This window comes from Equus caballus, chromosome 5 (assembly GCF_041296265.1).
Source record: "Equus caballus isolate H_3958 breed thoroughbred chromosome 5, TB-T2T, whole genome shotgun sequence".
Lineage (NCBI taxonomy): Eukaryota > Metazoa > Chordata > Mammalia > Perissodactyla > Equidae > Equus > Equus caballus.
Window position 1 is genome coordinate 17,158,791 of NC_091688.1, and position 22,662 is coordinate 17,181,452.

At 37.7% G+C, this 22,662-nt stretch overlaps 1 protein-coding gene across 2 annotated transcripts in view; it reads left to right on the forward strand.

The window, feature by feature from the left end:
- The first annotated feature begins 1,548 nt into the window (after positions 1–1,548).
- Positions 1,549–22,662, forward strand: part of DHX9 (DExH-box helicase 9) — a 48,004-nt gene continuing 26,890 nt past the window's right edge. The window contains exons 1-7 of one of the 2 annotated variants that reach the window (XM_005609775.4): positions 1,549–1,729; positions 4,758–4,890; positions 5,546–5,686; positions 16,606–16,717; positions 17,702–17,814; positions 18,407–18,555; positions 20,931–20,977. In XM_005609775.4, coding sequence (XP_005609832.1) covers positions 4,780–4,890; positions 5,546–5,686; positions 16,606–16,717; positions 17,702–17,814; positions 18,407–18,555; positions 20,931–20,977 — 673 coding nt within the window. In that variant the 5' untranslated portion in view covers positions 1,549–1,729; positions 4,758–4,779. Of the gene's footprint in view, positions 1,730–4,757; positions 4,891–5,545; positions 5,687–16,605; positions 16,718–17,701; positions 17,815–18,406; positions 18,556–19,957; positions 20,095–20,930; positions 20,978–22,662 lie in introns of those variants that run through there. The other variant, XM_005609776.4, reaches the window with a different exon arrangement.

Below are 22,662 nucleotides of genomic sequence, written 5' to 3' on the forward strand. Positions count from 1 at the left end.
CCATACAATCTACAGATTAAATTTAATATATATCTTTATAACCTTTATTATCTACCAACCTCAGGAACTAAGTTATTTCTAGCCAGAAAGGTACATCTGAAATGTTAAGTAACCCATTTGAAACAGACCTTTTATTATTTGATCCTTAAGAGTGATCTGTAGCCTCAGTTCCACATTCTTAGGTAGAAAGAATGTTACTTATTTCCTTATCATAGCTTAAAATAAATTCCCACACTTCTCTGTCTTGCTTTGCCAACCTCTGTAGTTTTCTAGATAGTCATATACTGGGAACAGTTAATAGTTGGATTGAAATCTGTCCACTTTCTTTATTTCTGGAGCATGTTTTGAAGCTTCATCTGCAAATGTTAAGGAAGGTCTTAGAGGGAGCTGGTTGCCAGGGGCAACCTACAAAGGTAATGCCGGTCCCCTGGGGATTGTAGGTCTCAGATGTAATGCCTAAATTAAGAACCAAATCAATAATAAAATTATCCTTAGTCCTTGGAGGGTAAAGATCCACCTGTGAAAATTTTATTTACACTTACTACGCTGACACTTTTGCTGTGTTCATTGCCTACTACAAAACAATTGCAATCCATTTATGCTAATTGAGTTTCCCTTATCACAAATAACTATCAGGTACCTGCTGCTTTGATTACTCTGATGGGTAAAAAATAAATTAAAAATTAAGGTTTTTCCCTCAGTGATTTTATTCTTAATTGAAGACAGCAAATATATGGAGAAAATAAAAGGAGGAGTAAATGATAAACTGTGTTGTTCTGATTGTAAGAGCTACAAAGTGAAAGGGATTGATTACTGTGAGCAAGAAGAGTTAAGAAAAAATGTAATGAAAGAGATGGAAAATAAGGATGGATAGTATGATGGGCCCAGATAATGGGACAACCACTATCTGGAACAAACCCAACTTGAAATGTTTTGTAATGTTGCCTTCATGGGAAGAATTAGAGTTAAAAATTTTAACAGTGACTATTATATGATAGTTAAGGATACAAATTATTCCAAAGACTCTGAAGACAAAGGATATCCAATTTAAGCAAAGACAACCCTGCAGGTTTTATCTACTCATTAAACTAGTTTTTCCCAGGCACTTAGGATGTGCCAAGCACTGCGGTGAGTGGCCTAAGCTAGCCAGGCAGGGGTCCTGCGTTCATGAGCTTATTTTTCTTTCAGGAGATGTTCGCATTACAGTATCGAAATCACTACAATAACACCTATTGAACATTTATCATGTGCCAGGTACTGTGCTAAGCCCCTTCACGTGCCATCTCAATCATCTCAACAACCCTATGAAGCTAGCACTCTAGATTTCCAGTTCTGGCTTCAAAGAACCTCATCTGTCCCTATAACAGAAGGTGCGAAACATTTTGCATCATCAAAACTACCCAAAATGTTCCAAAGCAGCTAGGCCACGACGGGAAAAAGCCGGCCTAGGGAGCGGCGGGCAAGGGTCAGCCGATCTCCCAGGCGACGGGACGCTTCCCATCGCGAGGTTGCGGCGGCCCCGCCCCTCCCGCGGGACGCCCTCGGGCCGGGCTGGCTTCCTGCGCATGCGTACGACCACTGACCCCGCCCCTCTGGCGCCGCGGTCGGAGCCATTTCGTCGCCGCCTCCACGCTAGTTGCGGCGCGTTTGCCGGGTGTTTGTGAGGAAGGCCGGCGTCAAGGGCCGCCTGGAGAGAGCTGTGCTCTCCGGCACCGGGAAGCGGAGGCCGGTAAGAGCAAGGCGTCTTCGCCACCCGTTGGGGCGGCGTGGAGCCCCGCGGCCCTGCAGCCGGGCTTTGTTGCGGAGCGCGGCGACGGGTGGGGGAAGGGGAGCCGCCCGCCGGGTTCCCGGATTGCGGGTTGGGAGCCTCTAGCTGCACGGCGCTGGCGCTGCTGGGAGCAGCGTTGTGGCCCCCACTCCTTCTCCCGGCCATCCCCAGTCCTGTGTCCGAAGCAGACAAACCCCACTTTCTCCTCCGACCTTCGTGCGGCGGTGGCGCTGTCGCCGCCGATCGAAAGGGGGTGAATGGTCTGGTGGGGAGCCCGCCGTGACGCGGACGCGCCCAGGGCCTTTCATTCATTCGTTCAGGCCGTAAATACGGGGCGCTGCCCCGCGGGCGCTGTGGACGGAGCGGTGCACACGTTAGGCGCAGTCCCTCCCCTTCCCTCGCGGAGGTCGCGGGCCTGGTGGGGGAGGGGGACTCCAGGAAAACAAATGCCTGCGGGTTTCGGGAAAGAGGAGTTACAGAGGGAGAGGGAGAGAGCTGCTTTAGATGGGATGGAAAGGGGTGGCGTTTCCGAAGAGGTAGCCCTGTGGGCTGGGATCTCGGCCTTCAGACCGAGGGTGCGTCAGCTGTGAGGATGCGGAGGGAAAGCTGAACTGCAGAGGCAGCAGGGATTAGTGAGCGCTGAAAGGCGGCCATGTGACTGGAGTGTGGCGAGATGGATTTAAGAGGAGAATGGATTTTAGGGTGGCCAGAGTGGAAACGGGGAAATCACTTAGGACGTTATTGGAGTCCTCCAGGTGTGCAGTAGCGGTGGCCGGGGAGATGGAGAGAAGCGAATGGGTTACTGACGTGTTTTGGAGGGAGAATTGCGTAGTAGATTAGCAGTCGGATTACCCGGTTTGGAATTCTGAGTCCCCCCCCACGTAGAGCTCTGTCCTTTGGGCAAGTTGTTCTTTGTCTCAGTTTACTCACCTGTGAAAAGGAGATGACGATAATGCTTATTTATATAGTTGTTGTAAGGGTTATGTAAAATAGTTCGCGTAGATGATCCTGTAAGGATTCTTACTGCCTGGCACGTAGGAAGGGCTCCACACGGGATCGCTATGGAGGATCTTGAAGGAGTGGATGACTCCCAAATTGTGACGTGAGTGGATGGTGGTGCCGTTTAAGGAGATAGGAACACAGGGGATTAGGAGGAGGAGGAACAGGTTTGGGAAGAAATTTAAAATTCTGTTTTGACTGAGATGCCACGTTAGTATTCACCTGGGTATGTTACTGCTGCAGTTGGATGAACGTGATATTTTTTTAATTTTTTAATTTTTTTTTTGCTGAAGAAGATTAACCCTGAGCTAACGTCTGTGCCAGTCTTCTACTTTACATGTGGGTGGCTACCACAGCGTGGCTGATAAGTGGGTAGGTCCCAGCCCGGCATCTGAACCCTCAAACCCCCAAACCCCAGGGCCTCTGAAGGAAATGCCCTGAATTTAATAACCACTATGCCAGGAGGCTGCCTCTGGATGAACTTTATTTCGAAATTTGAAGAGAGAAGATTGAATTTTCAACATATATATACTTGGGAATCATTGGCATACAGTTGATATTGAGTATTACAGTTAGGTGAAACTAGGGAGGAGGGAATTTGATAGTGTAGTCCTTCATATGTCATGATACTCATTCATCCTGAGGACTTGTTTTTTGAATTAATTATTCGGGGGGGAGTTTATATATAGACATCTTCAGCTTTCCATAATTTTTCAGTTAATAGGATGTCCCCAGGGTTAGCCCGTGACTACGGAATAGACTTATTAACAAGTTTATACTAGGGGGTCCAGTGTGATGACATTAGACTTATGTGCTAACAGAATGCACTAAACATTAACAGAAGACCAAAGTTTAATGTTAGTAATGGGGTTTCTTCTCACAGCAAACTAAATTCATAACATATTTTCATTGGTTCTAAATTTGATCTCAGATACCTTGTTTATAATTTAGACTTAGATTCATGGGTTCCGTATGTTTTGGTATCTTATAATTGGAGTAGAGGGAGAATGCCAACTATGTTGCGCTTCTACAAAACCTAATATCCTCAAGTTTTAATGATAAAACATAAAGGAGAGATTGGTACAGAATATTTAACATTACTGTTTTCGGTTCAAGTACTGAATATTTAATACATTTGGACTTAATATAATATATAACCTGCAACTTTAAGGACAGTCTACCAAGGAGACGTGATCGGAATGAGAATAAACTATTGAGTTTATGCACAAAATGATTGGTAACCATTTCATAATGTAGTAACTTGGATTTGAATTTAGGCCTCCATGGTGGGTGACTTGGAAAAAAGTTACTTAAACTTTCTATGCCCTAGTTTCTTCCTCTGTAAAAGATGATAATAGTATCTACCATATAATGTTATCTACCATTGTGAGAACTGAGTTAAAACACATAAGCTGCCTATTCTAAAAACAAAAATGGGGCGGGGTAGGGGGACACATTACATAAAATATTTTTTACAAAAAGATAAAAATCACTCATAATCACCCAAAGATAACCATTTTGGGGGCTATTTCTTTCTAGTCTTGATTTATGCATATATGCTTTTTATGTAATTCAAATCTTACAGTTTTTCTTTTAATGTGCCATGACTTTCCAATCATGTCTAAAATTTCCTCATAGGCAATTTTAATAGCAGCATGATAGACTATCCTGTACTTAACTTAGATTTTCAGTAAATTCCAATTATTGGTTATTTCCAGATTGTTAATTTCCAATACTTGCTCTTATAAATAATGCTGGATTTTTGTTTGTTTTGGATTTTTTTGGTAAGGAAGATTGACCCGAGCTAACCATGCCAATCTTGCTCTATTTTGTATGTGGGACGCCTCCACAGCGTGGTTTGATGAGTGGTCTGTAGGTCTGTGCCCACAGTCCAAACCTCGGGCACCCAAAGCAGAGCGTGCAAACTTAACCGCTGTACCTTCGGGTTGGCCCCAATAATGCTGTTTTTAACTAACTTTTGTTTTCTTAGGTCTGAAGAAGGCACTTGAATCATGGGTGATGTTAAAAATTTTCTGTATGCCTGGTGTGGCAAAAGGAAGATGACCCCATCCTATGAAATTAGAGCAGTGGGGAACAAAAACAGGCAGAAATTCACGTGTGAGGTAATAAAGAATAACGTTTACATTTATGTGATTTTTGAGGCTTGTTTTGGTGTTAAAAGAACATTTTCTATTTGGAAATGTTAAAGTGTTGCATGTTAGAGAATGCTCTTTATTGTGATTTGCCTGCTGTTGTTTCATTATAAATCATTTTCAAGTGAACATTACTTTTAGAACAATCTGATAGGTAGATTGTTCTAATTAGAACATGCATCTTCCTCAGCTTCCATACCTACCAGCAGTGCAGATTAGAAAAGTTGCATCTGCTGTTTGCACTTCTACTGACTCCTGTAGAAAGTAGAGCAGTTCTTGATCGCTTCAAGTTGAAGTGCTTAAAATAAATACAAATGGAGAGCTTGTTCTTGGATCTTATGAAATTGGATTTTAATGTGAAACATTCTGTTACGTGAGAAGAGAATATCTAAGCCACATAAGTTAATATTCTTCTTTTTGGATTAGTTTATCGAGGGACAGCATGATTCAAGCTTTTTCATAAGCTAGCCTGTGAAGTCTCATAGGTGTGTTATTTTCAGTGTGTTTATAGAGTATGTCTCCAACAGTTAACTGTTATCCCTTAATGGACTATTGAATTATGAACTTTTTAAATCCCAGGATTACCCAGGTCAATCTCAATACATTTTTTCCTTGTCTGTTAAAGGTTCGAGTGGAAGGATATAATTACACTGGCATGGGCAATTCCACCAATAAAAAAGATGCACAGAGCAATGCTGCCAGAGACTTTGTTAACTATTTGGTTCGAATAAATGAAGTAAAGAGTGAAGAAGTCCCAGCTATTGGGGTAAGTACTTATGGCTAAGCACTTGAGATGTATAAGGTTATGCCAACCCACTATGTATGGTGATGCATACATAGTGGCCCATACATATAAAAGTCAGGAACAATTTAAGACACTGTTTGCTCCCATTGACACTTAGGTAGCAGGGAGAAAATAGTATTTTGTGCAATGGAATATCATTATTGTGTTTTTTATTAGCTTTAATTATATTATGTAAATATGCAACAGAGCCCCCTCTCTAGTACTGTTTTTAAGAAATGTTTTATTTCTCATTTAATTAAAAGATGAAAATTTGAATTTTCACAAAAATAGAGGGATTGTCATTATAAAAAGATGTACATTATGACTTAAGTAAATTCCTTAGGTAACTTAAATGAAAGATTCAGTTTTCATAAAACCTTCAGGAATGATATCTGTGTCGGTTTTAACTATTTTCACTGAGTTTTTATATTCTGACTTGTTTATAAAGGTAAAAATGTTTTATAGGCATAGCTCAAAGATACTGCAGGTTCGGTTCCAGACCACCCTGATGAAGCAAACATTGAAATAAAGCATGTCACACAAATTTTTTGGTTTCTCAGTGCATATAAAAGTTATGTTTATACTGTATTGTAGTCTGTTCAGTATGCAATAGCATCGTGTCTTGAAAAACAATAAATACATTAACTAAAAAAACCTTGATTGCTAAAAAATGCTAACCATTGTCCAAGCCTTCAGCAAGTTGTAAGCTTTTTGCTGGTGGGGGGGTCTTTTTAAAAAATGCAATAAAATGAGATACACCTGTATTTCTTCCATTGCTTTGACCCAGAAGTCAAGAGACTTACTTTCTAGTAGATTGTACCACTAAAAGATTATAGGATTTTGATTATTTTGGTTTGCACATCTGTAAAGTGAAGGGATTGGACAAGATGATCTTGAAGATTCTTTGAAAAGAATGTTGCAAATATCTTTCAAATATTTGAAACCATTGCCATTTGCTCCATCTGTTACGACCTATTCTGTATCTTTTAGCCTTTTCCTCTTTTGTAGTATAGATCTGCTCTTAGCAGATTCTCTTTAATTTTCTTTTATGTGAAATGTTTTTTATTTTACCTTTTTTCTTGAATATTTTCACTGGATATAGAATTCTGCGTTGCCAGTTTCCTTCTCTCAGCACCTTAAAGATAATGTTCCATTATTACTTTATTGTCTAATGAGAAGTCAACTATAGTCAAATTATTTTCCTCTATAAGTAATGTGTTGTTTTCTTTGGTTGCTTTCATTTTTTTCTTATCTTTGATTTACAGCAGTTTGACTGTAATGTGAGTACATATGGTTTTCTTTGTACTTAATGCTGCTTGGGGTTTACTAAGATTCTTAGTCTGTAAATTTATGTCTTTCACAAATTTGGGAAACTTTGGCTATTGTATCTGCAGCCTCATTTTTTCTCCTGGGGTTTGTATGTTAACATATATGTTAAACCTTCTGACATTATCCCAAAGGTCCCTGAGGTTTTCTTCTTTTTTTCCTACTTTCTCTCTGTTCTTCAGATTGGGTGATTTCTGTTGATTATCTTCAATCCACTGATTGTTTTCTCTGTCACTTCCATTTGTTGTTAAGCCTATCCAGTGAATTTTTTATTTCAGATTCTGTTTTTTGTTTCTAGAATTTTCAGCTTTTTTTTTTTTTTTCAGATTTTATTTCTCTGGTGACATTTCTTACCTTTCATTCATTATAATCATGTGCTCATAATATGAATGTGAATTTCCTTGATGTCATTGTTCATAGTTATAATAGCTGCTTTTAACATCCTTGGCTACCAATTCTAACCTTTGGGCCATCTCAAAGTTGGGCTCTCTTGATTGTATTTTCGCTTGAGATTAGATCGCCTTTTCCTGTATGTAAAGTAATTTTGGTTTATGTCCTGGGTAATTGTGAATATTATGTTGTAGAGACTCTAAATTATATTTCTTAAAAAAGTATTGCTTTTGTTGTTTTGGTGTCAAGCAATTAATTTGGTTGGGCTCAAACCGCAAACACTATCTTTTGAGTAACAGCTCAAATCTCACTTCAGTTTCTGATCCTTTGCTAGCTGGCTTGGAGTCTGTCCTGTATATGTGTAGTTCAAGGGTTAGCCAGAGATTTGGGCAGAGTTTATACACAGAATTTGAGGTTCTTCCTTTCCTTTACAGGATTCCCTCCTCACTTCTTGCAGCTTTGGTTTTCCCAAACTTTTACCCTCTGATTCTTCAGGCCAGAAAGACTGAGTTTTCTATTGGAGATTTAGCTACCTCACATGGTTTCCTTTAAGCTAAAAGCCATAATAAACAGGAATTACACTCTTGCGATTCCTTGCTTTCTCATTTCAAGTTCCCTCGAGAATCTGACAGCTTTTGTTTATTTTTCAGTGCCTGCATATAGTTGTGGGGGTCTTTGGGGCGGGGCGGGACAGGGTGGGAGGTGAGAGGGTTGTGTTTTTTTTTTCCCTAGAGCTCATGTTGGTTATTTGCTGGAGGAGTCAGTCTAGTAGGAGCTTACTTGGCCATATCAGAAACAATACCCTGTTGTCTTTTTCTTATTAGCATTTTAACACGTTCAGATCTTTCCCATTAAATGCTCTAACTATGCATTTCCTGCTTTCTCCCTCACTTCCTTTGTTCCTGCTACACAGGCCTCCTTACATTCCTCAAATATGCCAGTCCTTTTCTGCCTCAAGACTTTTGTACTTAACTATTCTTTGTGCCTTGAGCACTCTTCCCCAGCCATCCTATTTAAAATTGCAAATCCACTGCTACCTTCACCTTGGTACTTTTTATTTCTTTTCACTGTTTCATTTTTTCCATAGCACTGACTAACTTCTAACCTCTCAGTTGGAGGTGATTGTATCTGCCACAGATACTCGGCAGTGCATGGAGACATTTTTGTTGTTACAACTGGAAAGGGGTGGTGGTAACACTGACATCTGGGAGGTGGAGGCTGGGGATGTTATAAACCCTACAATGCGCAGGACAGCTTCCTACAACAAAGGATTATCCAGCCCAAAATGTCAGTTGTATTGAGATTGAAAAACCTTCTTCTAACCTAATTTTTCCCCCTAGATCCTCATATTTCATGAGAGCAGGGATTTTTGTCTCATTTTAGTTCATTATACTGTTCCCAGCATCTAGAATAGTTCCTGGTCTGTATAGCAGGCATGTAAATGTTTTTTGGTTTAATGAATGAATGAATGATAAGTGGATGTATTTGGGAAGAAATCATATTACAAGCCAATCTCTACTTTTAACTATCATCTTTATCTTACCTCCCTGTCTCCGCCAAACTCTTGTTCATGTCACTTACTTCATCTAGCACTTAACCTTTCACTCCACAAAACGCACTTGCCAAAAGTGACCCGTTTCTAAATGAAAAGGATACTTTTAAAACTTTTTATTGTAGATAATTTTAAATATGTATAAAAGTAAGAATAATATCATGAACCCCAGTGTTTCCATAGTGCAGTTGCAACACTTTTCAACATGACCAGTTATGATTCATCTCCAAGTTCTGTCTACCTCCTTCCTTCTAGATTACTTTGAAGCAAATCCCAGACATCCTATCTTTTGTCTGTTACTATGTCAGTTTGTATCTCTCAAAGATAATCCTTTTTAAAGGCATAATAATTCCATTATCAAACCTAAAACAAAACAGAAAAAACATATAATGTCCTCAAATATCTCTCAAGGAGGGGGAAATTTCCCCCTTCCACCTCTCCTGAGTTCCTGTGGCTGGACTAATAATGAAATTGATGCAAGACTAAATTAACAAGAGAAAAGTCAATTTAATGCGTACATATGGGAGATCATAAAAATGATGCTCCAAGAGTGAACAAAGCAGGCAGTTCACATATATTTTACACAAAGAAACCATAAGTTCATGAGGAATTGACAGGACAAAAAAACTTAGGTTTAGGGTACATAGTTAGTGAAGAATTTAAGCAGAGTTTAGGCTTGAAGTGGTAAATTAGTAAAAGGTTTGTTTATACAGGCTTCAGCCCCGAATTCCCTAGCTCAGGTGATAAGGATGCAGGGACAACACCTTTAACGTGTGAGATTTATTTCCTGCATTCAGAGAGACAGAGAAGGGTCAGAGTGCCCTTCTTGTACTGGCTATTTCTGAAGTGACTTTAATTGAAAATAATCAGTATGCCGTTCTATATGAATGTGTTGGGGCGGCCTGTCCTGGGCCCCAGCATAGCCAATTAGTATTCAGATTTTCCTGATTGTTTCATAAATCTATTTTTTAGTTTGTTTAAATCATGCTCTAAATGATGTCCATATTCTGTTGTTGATTGATATCTCTTAATCTTTTAATTACTAGATTCTCTCTTCCTCTTGCTTTCTCTCTCATTTTTCTTTGCAGTTTGTTGAAGAAAGCACATCATTTAGTTTCCCACAGTTTGGATTTTGCAGATTACATTGCTGTGGTATTATGAAACATGTTTCCCTGCCTCTCCATTTCCCGTAATTGGTAGTTAGATCTAGAGACTTGATCAGATTCCGATTTGATTGGAGTGGAGGGGCAGGAACGAGAAATCACCAAAGGTAATGTTCTATACTTCCATTAGGAGGAGGCACATGATGTTAGCAGCCACTGGTGATCATTGTGTAGATTTATTATTTTGTTAGCAGATTCTTTTGATTTTTAGCTGGAATGCTTTTATAACATTAAACCTTTCCTTATCAATAATTTAGTCACCCTGAGGTATAATTTATACAGGACAAGCAAGATAAATGTTTGATTCTTTCCCTTTATTTTAACAATTTAAAAAAATAATAAAGTGGTTCCTAGCACTTTCCAAAGGTCATCACTAGTTTTATTTTTTTCCAGAATCATCAGGAACTCATTGATTCAAATATGTAATGTATTTTGATTCATTTGTTGTCTTCTTTTTGATGTTTAAATTGTCTCATTTTTGGCTAGATGTTTAAGTTGTCTCATTTTTGGCTCAGATTGATTCCTGAGGTTTTGTTTGTTTTTTGGTTTTTTTTTTTTTTTTTGTGAGTAAGATTGGCCCTGAGGTAACATCTGTGCCAATCTTCCTCTCTTTTGTGTGTGGGTCACTACCACAGCATGGCTGATGAGTGGGTGTATGTACATGTCTGCGATCCAAACCCACAAACCCCAGCTGCCAAAGTGGCACATGCCAAACTTAGTCACTACACCACTGGGCCAGCCCAGGTGTTTTTTAATTTCAATGTTCTCTAGGGACATGCACTTAGAAAAATTGATCTAAAATGAAAAATGTAATGGAGAACTTCAGTCCATTGATTTCACGAGTTCTTTTGCCATTTCTGAGTTTCCTGGGTCCCCCGGCATCGTTCCTGTGATTCGGTACAGGTCACAGCGTGACAGCATCTGCAGCAGAGGAACATCAAGGATCACCTTTTTAAAATCAGATAATTATATAAAACGTTTACATAGATTTGACTTTAAATCAGTAAAATAAGTATATTTAGAAAAATCTGGCCTCTGTCCTGCCTCTTCCATCCTTTTTCACATCTTCCAGTTTTTTGTTTTTTAATTTTTGATCAATATTCCTTTTTCTAACTATAAGCAAATTATGTATATATATTAATATCCTTTACCCCAGCTCTCATTTCTTATGCTAACACTATCTTATTGTACATATTTTTCTTTTTCTCCACCTACCGTGTTTTTTACTTGCATAGTACCATAGGTTACTCAACCAGCCTCTGTTGATGGACATTTGTTTCTTTGGTTTTTTTCCTTTTACTGTTACAAATAATGCTGAAATGAATAGCCTTATGCATATGTATTTTTCTTTGTCTGTGGGAAAGATTGCTTGAAATAAGATTGCTAGGTTAAAGGATATATGCGTATGTGATTTGGCAAGCTGTTACATTTCTCTCTCCATAGGAGTTGTATTATTTGCATTGCGAAAAGCAGTGGTTCTCAACAGGGGCGAATTTACCTTCCTGGGGGTGTTTGGCAATGCCTGGATGTGTTTTTGACTCTCAGGACTTGAGGGGGAGGAAGTGTGCTGCTGGCATCTAGTGGCTAGAGGCCGGGGATGCTGCTGAACATCCTAGGATGTTCAGAACAGTCCTCTACAACATAGAATTAACTAGCCAAAATGTCAGTAGTGTCAAAGAGCAACCTTGGTCTACAACCTCACCATTGGCATATTTTTGTCAATCTGTGGTAGATATCTCAGTGTCTCTTTTATTTGCCTTTCTCTTACTGTAAGTGAAGTTGAAGATCTTTTGACATTTAAAGGCCATCTGCATTTCTTTTTCAATGAACTTGTTCCATATGTCTTACCCGTTTTTCTATTGGATTCTTAGTCGTTATCTTCTTTGCATTTGTTTGTGATGTGTTTTCTTCTATACCAAAACAAAAGGTGTTCTTAATGTAAATTGAACACCCTCCCTTCCCCCCCATCAGTGTTCCAGCTTTATTGTTCACATCTTTCATCTCAACACACTGTTTCTTTGTTTTTTCTAGCACCCAGTTTTCTTGATTATCTTCCTGTCTTTCTGACTGTTCCTTAATTTTATTTTTCATCTTCCCCTCACTCAGTAGGGTTTGGCCCTATACCCTTAAATGTAAGTCTTGCATACCATAATTATCGCATCCTTTGTTCATACTATTCTGTAAGCTTCACATTCTGTTAGGTATTGGAAATTGTATCTTTTTTGTAATGAATTCATCAGTTCTTGACTTTTACTTAGACTAAAACATGATTAATCTTTTATTACTACTTGACAGGGAGCTATATATATTTCTTCATCTTGAACAAGACCTTTTGTTTCGATAGATCAACTTTAATCTAACAGGCTTTCAAAAGTAAGACTACAGTGAGAATTCATGAGACTTCCTTATACAACTCTTCTCCTTTCTTAAAACTTGAATTTTTAAATTATATATACTAAGCAGTTTTTCTGGCTTTGCTTCCTTCTGTTAGATGAAAACGTTTTTGGTTTTTATGGGGATTTTGTTTGATTTATTCATAGAAACAATATGCCCTTTGAAATAGTGAACCTGTTTCGTCACTTGTGTTGGGGGGGGTTGGTCACATCAATCTGTCAGTAAGTATATATTGAATAGTATGAATTCTTAATGTAATATTGCAAGATTTTGAGAATACTTGAATAATTTTATATTTCAGTGTATCTATATCAATAGATTTACTAGTTTTGGTAGTCTTTAAAAAATTATTTGTCAATTTAAGAGAGAAAATGATAGTTTGTTTTAATATTATGCATTTCTTTAGTTAATAATTGGAACACTTCTCAATGTTAACTATTTCTAATTTCCTCCTTAGAATTGCCTGTTCTTCACTTTTCACTAGTTCATGTTTTACTGACTATATATAATTCCTTCTAGAACTAAAAAAATCAATTTTACAGCATTTAAATACATGTTCATTGTAGAAATTTGGGGCAACATAAAAATTATAAAGAAGTCAAATATATTGCCAGTGTTGCTGAAATCTACTATTTAAATGTTTAAGTATTTAAATGTGTATTTTAACATGATAGAATATATATTGTATGTATGTTTTATAACCTGCTTTTTTAAAATATAATAAACATTTTGTCATGTCATTAAACCTTCTTCTTTAAGCAGAGCCAAGGTTATACACCATGACACACTTTTAATACACTCTTTCCTTCCACTTTTATCTTAATTGATCAAGAAATGTAAAAAAGAAAATCCTCCCTGTCTTAGTTTGAGCTACTGTAACAAAGTACTGTAGACTGGTGGCTTATAAATAACCAAAACTTATTTCTCACACTTCTAGAGGCTGGGAAGTGTAAGATCAAGGCTCTAGCTGATTCACTGTCTGGTGAGGGCCCACTTCCTGGTTCATACAAGTCTGTCTTGCTATATCCTCACGTGGTGGAAAATCCAGAGAGCTCTCTGTGGTCTTTTTTATAAGGGCACTAATCCATTCATGAGGGTGCCGCCCTCATGACCTAATCACCTCCCAAAGGCCCCACCTCCTAATAGTATCATATTGGAGGTTAGGATTTCTTTATTTTTCTTTATTTAATTTTTTTGAGGAAGATTAGCTCTGAGCTAACTACTGCCAATCCTCCTCTCTTTGCCGAGGAAGACTGGCCCTGAGCTAACATCCATGCCCATCTTCCTCCACTTTATACGCGGGATGCCTACCACAGCATGGCTTTTGCCAAGCAGTGCCATGTCCATACCCGGGATCTAAACCGGCGAACCCTGGGCCACTGAGGTGGAACGTGTGCGCTTAACTGCTACGCCACCGGGCCAGCCCTGGAGGTTAGGATTTCAATATATGAATTTTGGGGAGACAGAGCATCCAATTCATAGCACTTCTCATCACTGGAAAATAGGAAGTTGTTTACTTCCTCAAGTCTTAAGGAAGAAGTTTTTTAAGTTGATATAGATAGAGAGTGAGGTAGAGCATAATTGTGGCCCTAGAGTGGGCAAAGTGGTAGAAAGAGGAAAAGTAAACATTGTGGTACCAGTGCTGCCTACTGGTTTTTTCGTGGGACCTGGCTGTTAGGCTCTTCCCAGAGTAGGCTGTACTTCATCTCCACAGCCCTGCCCTTGGAGGAGCACGGTGCCTCAAGCCATATGCTATTGGTATAAAATAATAAATCTTTCAGTGAGGAAGATTGAAAATAAAGACATGAATAAAGCTATAGCAGGCAAATGAAGTACAAAATAAAATAGTAGCAAAACTAGTAGCAAAATCAACTTTAAGGAAGAAAGCAGAAAAGACGTCAGTTCACAATGTACCAGTCCACCTAGCATTAGAAATGCTAGTGTATATATTGGCAAAACTAAAATGATAAATTGAGAAAGTAGCAAAGGGATGAAAAATGCTGAGGACACAGTGGGTCTGTATCACAACTGAGGTACTTTGAGCTTAGGAAAACCCTAGTCTTAAAAGGAGGATGCTGGCAAACCTGCCACCTGTCTTTATTATCCTCCTTGGGAAACAGTCTGCCTCCTACCCTGGAGGAAGATATTATCTCTGTCTTGCAAGGTTATTTGCTTTTTAAACATCCTTGAAAAGATGGTTAAACAGGACTTGGAGAAACACAACATATCCATGGAGAATTGTCTCACCAGATAGAAGACTTGATGAAATGTAGAGCCATACCATGTTTCTGGATGAAAGGTTATATAATAAGGTGTCAATCAGTTCATTATAAGGAAGTCAGTTCTCCCTGAGTCAATTATATAAATTTAATATATTATTTGATAAATTAGATTAAAAAGTTAATTGGGAAAAGTTATTACTGAAGAATAGCTAAGAAGAATTTGAGAAAGTTAAAAGTAGTTTTCATAATACTAGCTCCAAAATGAAAAAAAATACATATTAGAAGACAATGCCAAATAGGGTTCAGGATACTGAAGGCCATTTTATGCAGGATGACCAGGCAGAAACTAGATTTGACTACAGAAACAAAAACAAAATTTTGGGGGGGCAATAAGCATCATTAATAAAGTTAAGAGGAAAAGGGCAAGCAAAAATTATTTGTAACTTGTATGACAAAGAGTGAATGGCACTGAAATGTTAAATTCTTAGAAATTGATGAGAACAGTGAATGTCCAGATAGAATAATGGACAAAGAAAATGTAAATTAAAATAATAGGTTGCTATGACAAAAAATGAAACTAGTATATTATGATAAAGATGTAAGATGCATGCCATATTTCCCAGAATTGGAGAGGATGTGGGGAAGTAGATTCTCATAGATAGTGCTGGTGCAAGTATGGAAGTAAGCAACCTTTCTGTAGAGCACTAAGGTGCTTTTTAAAAGTTTGATGCCTTTTAACCCAGGAATTTCACTCCTATGAATTTTTCCTGAAAGAAATAAGCCAAAATACAGGGAGTTTATGGTAGTATTGTTTTATAATTTAAGATTGACTAGTCTAATGTCCATGAACATGTTATTACTTGAGTTATATGTAGTACATCCGTACAATGGAGTAGTAAGTCATTAAAACTCATGTAGACTGGGGCCAGCCCCATGGCGTAGTAGTTAAGTGTGGCATGTTGTGTTTTGACGGCCTGGGTTCATGGAGTTGGATCCCGGGCATGGACCTACACCAATAGTCAAGCCACACTGTGGCAGTGACCCACATACAAAATAGAGGAAGATTGGCACAGATGTTAGCTCAGGGCTAATCTTCCTCACCAAAGGAAAAAAAAAATTCATGTAGATCAGTATTTAAAGAAATAGATGACATACATAAAATATTTTACATTTGTTTTGAAACTTGATGTTCCCTCTCTCTCTCTGGAAATCTCTTTTCCCGGATAACTTGCTTCATATCTCTTCTCAGATGTTACCTAATGAATGCAGCTTTCACTGTTTGCTTTATTTAAATAGTGCTCTCTCACAGTCCTTATTTTTCTTTTCTGCTTTTTTTTTCTAGAGTATTATGTCATACTTGGCATATTATGTATGTATTTATTGTCTATCTATCAGAATATAGAATTAGAATATAACTATTTGAATATAGCTCTCCAAGTACAGAACATTTGTCTGTTTTGTTCGTTGTTTTATCCTCAGTACTCAGAACAATGTCTACCATGTAAAGGGCTCCTAACATACTTCTTGAATGTTGAATATTATATGTATAAAGATATTAAGTTGAAAAAGTCAATTAACTATACAGCATAAACCTTTCCTTCTTTTTGTGGAACATTTTATATTTGTGTACGTATTGTATATATAATCTCCAGATGGAGAATTATGGATAATTTTGTTACCCTTATTCTTTTCTTCCTGAAATGAGAATGTCATATTTTTTAATCACTGAAAACAAAGATGTTAATGTTATGGGGAGAAGAGGGGTGACACAAGGGCCTCTTTTAAGTATAAAATAGTTTACTAGTCCCTGTGAAGGTAAAATTACTGACACTACCTTGACTTTTCCTCTTGCAGGTAGCACCTCCTCCATCCCCTCTTACTGATATACCTGACACAGCAAATACTGGTGGAGGTTTACCAACAACCATGGGAGGGCCACTTCCTCCACATCTGGCTCTCAAGGCAGGTAAGGGACTTGCATGTTTCCACATGACTGAGAATAAGATATACACAGTCTTGCTTGGTCATCATCTCAATAGTATAGAAAGAAATAGCTACAGTAAACTTGTAATGCCGAGAGAATCCAAGGCCTTCATAAATTTGCAGATACCATCAGATCATTTAATTTCTCTTATAAAGTGTGGTACAGCTTAAATCCTTGCTGTCATTAGCGTTTACTAATTTTTGATCTCTGGATAGATTTTGCATAGGCTAAAACATTTGATTAAAGGGTCTTATTTATTCCCCTTTTTGTTTCTAACTTACTCCTACCGAATATATTATATAGACTTGTTTACCTTGTGGATCCAAGCCATTGCTGAATTTGTTATATTATCAAAACTTCTATTGGAATGTCCACTGTAGGGTAGATTAACTAGGATATTAGCCAAATTACTTTAAATCTCAGATCCATGTATATATGAAACGAGAATAACAGTAGTAATTACTTTATAAGATTGTTGTGAGGAGTAAATTTTTTTAAAAGCTTGTAATAAACTTAGTAAAGTTAATAGTAACTACTGTTTTTAGTTACTGTCTCATTCATCACTTTCTCACATGTTTTCAGCTTCTCCTTATTTCCGTCATCAGCACTAGCAGTTAGCTTTCTTTCAAGATCATATTTAGCAAAGAAACAGTTTTATCATTTAATCAGTTATTACATATGTAGCAAATGAAAACCAAAGCTACATTGATAATGTATGACGGATTGTCAGTCACTTATGATCATTACTAGTGCTTTCGCCTGCATACCAGCCTTGGAATTAGCAATTTTGACCTCTACTTCAGTCATGTAACACTTTTCAAATAAGTCATGGAAATTTTGGGTCCATTTCTAAATAATTGAAACCTCCAATTTCTAATTATGGAGTGCCAAAAACTAAATTAGGACCATCCTTTAAAATATTTAGTTTGATTCATCAAGAGAACAAGCATTTTCTTTCCTTAATAGAAAATAATTCTGGAGTTGGGGCCTCTGGCTATGGTGTTCCTGGACCCACCTGGGATCGAGGAGCCAACTTGAAGGATTATTACTCAAGAAAGGAAGAGCAAGAAGTGCAAGCGGTAAGGTTATCACCCTATATTCAACTCCAGGAATGTGATTTAGGACTTAGTGCACAGCAGTATTTAAAATATTTGCAACTTAGTAATTTGATGATTGTTTTAAGTGGTTGAGACTGCTTGTACACACAAGATACCATAAACCTAGGCTAACCATTAAATCTGGTCACTAGCGTTACATATGAAATAAAACAGTATTTTTCCTGGTAGTAATAAAAGGTCTCCTCAAGTGCTTTATTGGAAATGTAGTCACCTCAGTAAACCTCATTTCATGAGCACTCATAGTGAAAAGGTCTTGATAGGACAGCTTACTTTTCCACTTAATATATTTAAAGTGTTAAAACTACAAAAAAAATTGTCAGAGATTTCCTAGTAACAGTTTAAATATAGTACATTAACAAATAGCTTGTTTGTACATTGGGGCCATGAGATTCAGTAAAAACTAATTCTGGCTCAGTTTTGACTAGTAAAATAGCTTTTCCATTATAAAGGATGGTACAAAGAAGGTATTGTTATAAATTTCTGTACTTTAAATATGCATAACTGAACTAAATAAAATTAGTGCAGCCAAATTTAATTATCATTGATTCAACAGACACTAGAATCAGAAGAAGTGGATTTAAATGCTGGGCTTCACGGAAACTGGACCTTGGAAAATGCTAAGGCTCGTCTGAATCAATATTTCCAAAAAGAAAAGATCCAAGGAGAATATAAGTACACCCAAGTGGGTCCTGATCACAACAGGTTTGCTTGTTTCACTCTTTCCCTTCTATAATAAGTTAGGGTTGTTTTGTCTATTCATTGTTCTATTTTTGTACATGTTATCTGGTTGAGTTTGTGAATTAGCAACAAATTGTGAAAAAGTATATACTTTGCACAAGAAAATTTGTCATTGATTTGTAATGTGCAGTTTACTATAGTTTCATTTATGAGTGTGATTTTAGCTGTGTTAAGTTGTTCTGCAAAAATATGCTGTTTGTTGTTGCTAAACTTTTAAGATTCTCATTTGAATTTGAGAGGCAAAAGTCATAGCCACAAGTGGTGATTTGTACGTAATTAACTTAAAAATCAGCCTGAGGTGGTGAGTTTATTCACCATGGTATTGTTAGAGGCAGTTATGATTATTTCTTTAATGGGTCAAGTTAGACACTTAAGGTTGAGAGTCTCAGAGGTAGATTGCAGTCTCAGAATTTCCCTTCAGCTTTGAAAGTTGCCAGCTCTCAAGAGTTCTGTTGTTGACGTTTTAAGGGCTTATTATAAAGCTGAAGGACAGCCTCAGTCTGTGAATTAAATTAACCTACTTTTATTGTTAAATTTATAAACTGAACATAAAGGGAGGTTGTTGTAACAGTGACAGTGTGTTTCTCAGCCTGCTTGCTGTTCTTCCTGAGAGCATTCCAGGGTGTAGTAATTATTACTCCCAGGAAGGCTCATATGGATTAGACTCTTCTGGGGGCACTATATTTTCATTGGAAGGGAGGGAAGGTTATAATGGAAACCTTCTTGATGATTTAATTTGCTGTCCTTTACTTATATGAAATAAATTATTCAAAATACATTAAAAGTATTTTCCTTGAAAATCAAAGTGTTCTCCCTTGGGTACATGTAGTAACCCTAAAATAATTATTACTAAAATAAAACTTTGACACTGTGGTCAAAATGATCTTCAGAGCATGGTTCCCTCTGCTGCCCACTGTTTTGTTCAATCCTGAATTCTCAAATACTTAATTCTGATGTCAGACTTTTAAAAACCCTTACAGGTTGTAAAGAAAAGATAACATTTGTTGATGATTTTACTTTTAATATTTTGTCTTTCTGAACCAATTGGGTTTAGTAGCATTTGGTGACCTTAAGAACAGTTAGATAAGTGTGGCTGAAGCTTGTTGTAAATTTTTTTTAACAGTATCTTACCATTGGCTTCTGATACAAAGAATTGAAGAATTCAGGATATGACGATGAGGGAGGCCAAAGACAGTTGGGGGAGCTAGGACAGCATTGCTCCTTGTATGTCTTTTATTTAAAGGCATAACAGACAGCAACACCAGAGGTCTGTGTTCATACACACATGTGCTACTGCTTAGGCTGAACTAAGCAATCACATGGGAAACTATTGTAAACTGATTTCTGGTGTCGCTGTTCCCCCTAGGTGGAGGAGAATGAGATTGAGTGCTGACTTTAAGCCTGGCTGAGAAACATACTGGCATCGGTGTCATTAATGAAAGGGTGGATGTTGTTCCCCTGAAAGCCAGTGGCCTTTGACCCCTGAAGCCGCTGTGCCTGAAGGTCAGTTCACAAGAGGTATAGGAAGGAGTCTTAACATTTATTTTTTTCTTAAGCCTCACCTAACCTTTTATTCACAGCACAAAGTCAAGGTTAGAGTATACCTGAACAGTGGAAGGACCAGAAAGCGTAGTTTTCAGAGGGTAGTTTTTCCCTCGTTAAAACCTAAATTCATTTCCTAGAATCTGCTGGCAATTTTAGTTATAATTTTCAAAAATACTTTGCTCTCCAGAACCTGAATTAAATAAATGTGATATAAATAAGCTAAATTTTTTATCAAGGGCTGCTTCCAACTGCAGGCAGATACCAGACCCCTGCCTCAGGAGCCACTGATATATGCATAGTGTTTGTGTGTCCATGTGTATGTGTGCCTGCATGCATATATTTAGCTTAGCTTAACAGATTGAAGTTATTACTGGGTGGCCTGTGCAAAGGGATCTTAAAATAATCACTATAATTTAGAGAGTTTTGGAGCTATTTTATTTTTTGGCCCCAAGCTAAGTAGAAAATTCCTCTTCATCGAGTGCATTATAGCTATTCAACTGCAACCTTTGCAATAAGGGTAAGAGTAAGTAAATACAGAATCTAAAACCCTAACATTTTCTTTTCGTAAACAATTGGCTCATGGACTTTGATTATAGCCGTCTTCTGCCATGTCATACATTATTTGAAGTTTACTTCAATACTTCATTTGTTCTAGGATCGAACAGAAATAAATGTTTACAGTGGTTTTTTTGCTGTGATTTGCCTAAGCAGTTGGAAACCTGCCTGATTTGGGAGTCCTGGATTTAGTAATTTCTAACAGAAATTCCTAACCTTGTTTGTGTATGTTGTTACAGGAGCTTTATTGCAGAAATGACCATTTATATCAAGCAGCTGGGCAGAAGTAAGTGTTACTGCTTCTCTGATACTCTGAGTCTTGTATAGTGGAATAATATTCACATTAAAGTCTTGAGCCACATATATGTAAGCTCTGTTAATTGAAAGAGTGCATGTTAGAAGGTGGCATCTAGGATGTTGTAGAATATTAGTAATTATATGAAGTAGAGGGCCCAGTTTGCATGTGAGGAAAAGAGTATGCCAGCATCATATTTCAAAGAGTAAGAGATGGTAGACTACTTAGGAGCCTGCTAGTGTCAAAGAACTTTAAAACATCTTTTTTATCTTTTTACGTGAAAGTGTTCCTTAGTATTCAGGTAAAACTAGCTAGGTGAAATTTAGAAAGGAGTGAATCAGATGATGAGATTAGAAGCCTAAAGGTGAATGTATAGCATTTAAGGGTCATAGAGTCAAGAACAAAAGGTGAGAAAGTTACCCTGAGTAGTAGATTGGGGTTATTCATAAAGGAAATAAAAAAGCAAAGACATGATGCGTGTATTCTTTATTCTTAGATAATATCTAAGTTTAAAGCAGGCAGTGTGTTAGCTTGAAAGTAAGGAACTAGCCCTGTGTACCTGGTTTTGTTACTAACAAAGTTTTGTGACTTTGAATAAATCGCACCTTACTTGCTGGACTCGATTTATTTATCTGCACATTGAGAGGAATGGCCTAAGATTCTTTCCAGCGTGAGAATTGTATGACTAACAATGATGATTTAAATTTAGTATATGAAAGACTTTCCTGATAGAATCAAACCTTTGAATGAGTCATCAGGAGATGATGTTGAATTCTTTATCCTAGACTTTAAAAATAAGTTATTTTGAATGGATGAAATGTTAAGAGGGTAAAGGCAGTCTGACTTCTAACAGCCCATTGATCTGACCATCATTAATTTGACTGAATTGGCTAATTAGGCAGGAAGGTATCTGTGCCCCTTCCGTGCTCTGTGTCATCTCTCCTAAAGCTGAATGATACTGGAGGAGAGGAATATAGCATTTTCTTTAAGGATATGAGTAACTACTAGATTCAGTCTAATGCCAGGATCAGCAGACTACAGCCCTCTGGCCAAATACAGCCCATTACCTGTTTTATAAATGACATTTTATTGGAACATAGCTACATTTGTTTATGTCAGGGGATAGCAAACTTCTGTAAAAGGCCAGATCATTTATATTTTAAGCTTTGCAGGTCACGTACATCACTTGTTATATTTGTCTTATTTTTACAGCTCTTTAAAAACATAAAAGCTGTTTTTAGTCCCTGGGACTGTAGTTTGTCAAACTCTAGTTTAAGTAGTGTGCATGGATGCTTTACACTTTTTTTTTTTTGAGGAAGATTAGCCCTGTGCTAACTACCTCTTTTTGCTGAGGAATACTGGCCCTGAGTTAACATCCATGCCCATCTTCCTCTACTTTATATGTGGGACACCTGCCACAGCATGACTTGCCAAGTGGTGCCATGTCCGCACCTGGGATCTGAACTGACGAACCCTGGGCCACCGAGAAGCGGAACGAGCAAACTTAACTGCTGCACCACCAGGCCGGCCCTGCTTTCACACTTTAAAGGCAGAGTTGAGTAGTTGTGATAGTGACCGTGTGGCCTGCAAAACCTAAAATATTTGTGAACTAGGTTATTTGCTGTTATAATGATGGTTTGTATGTAATCAAGATGGTTGGTTATTTAGTTGATAAA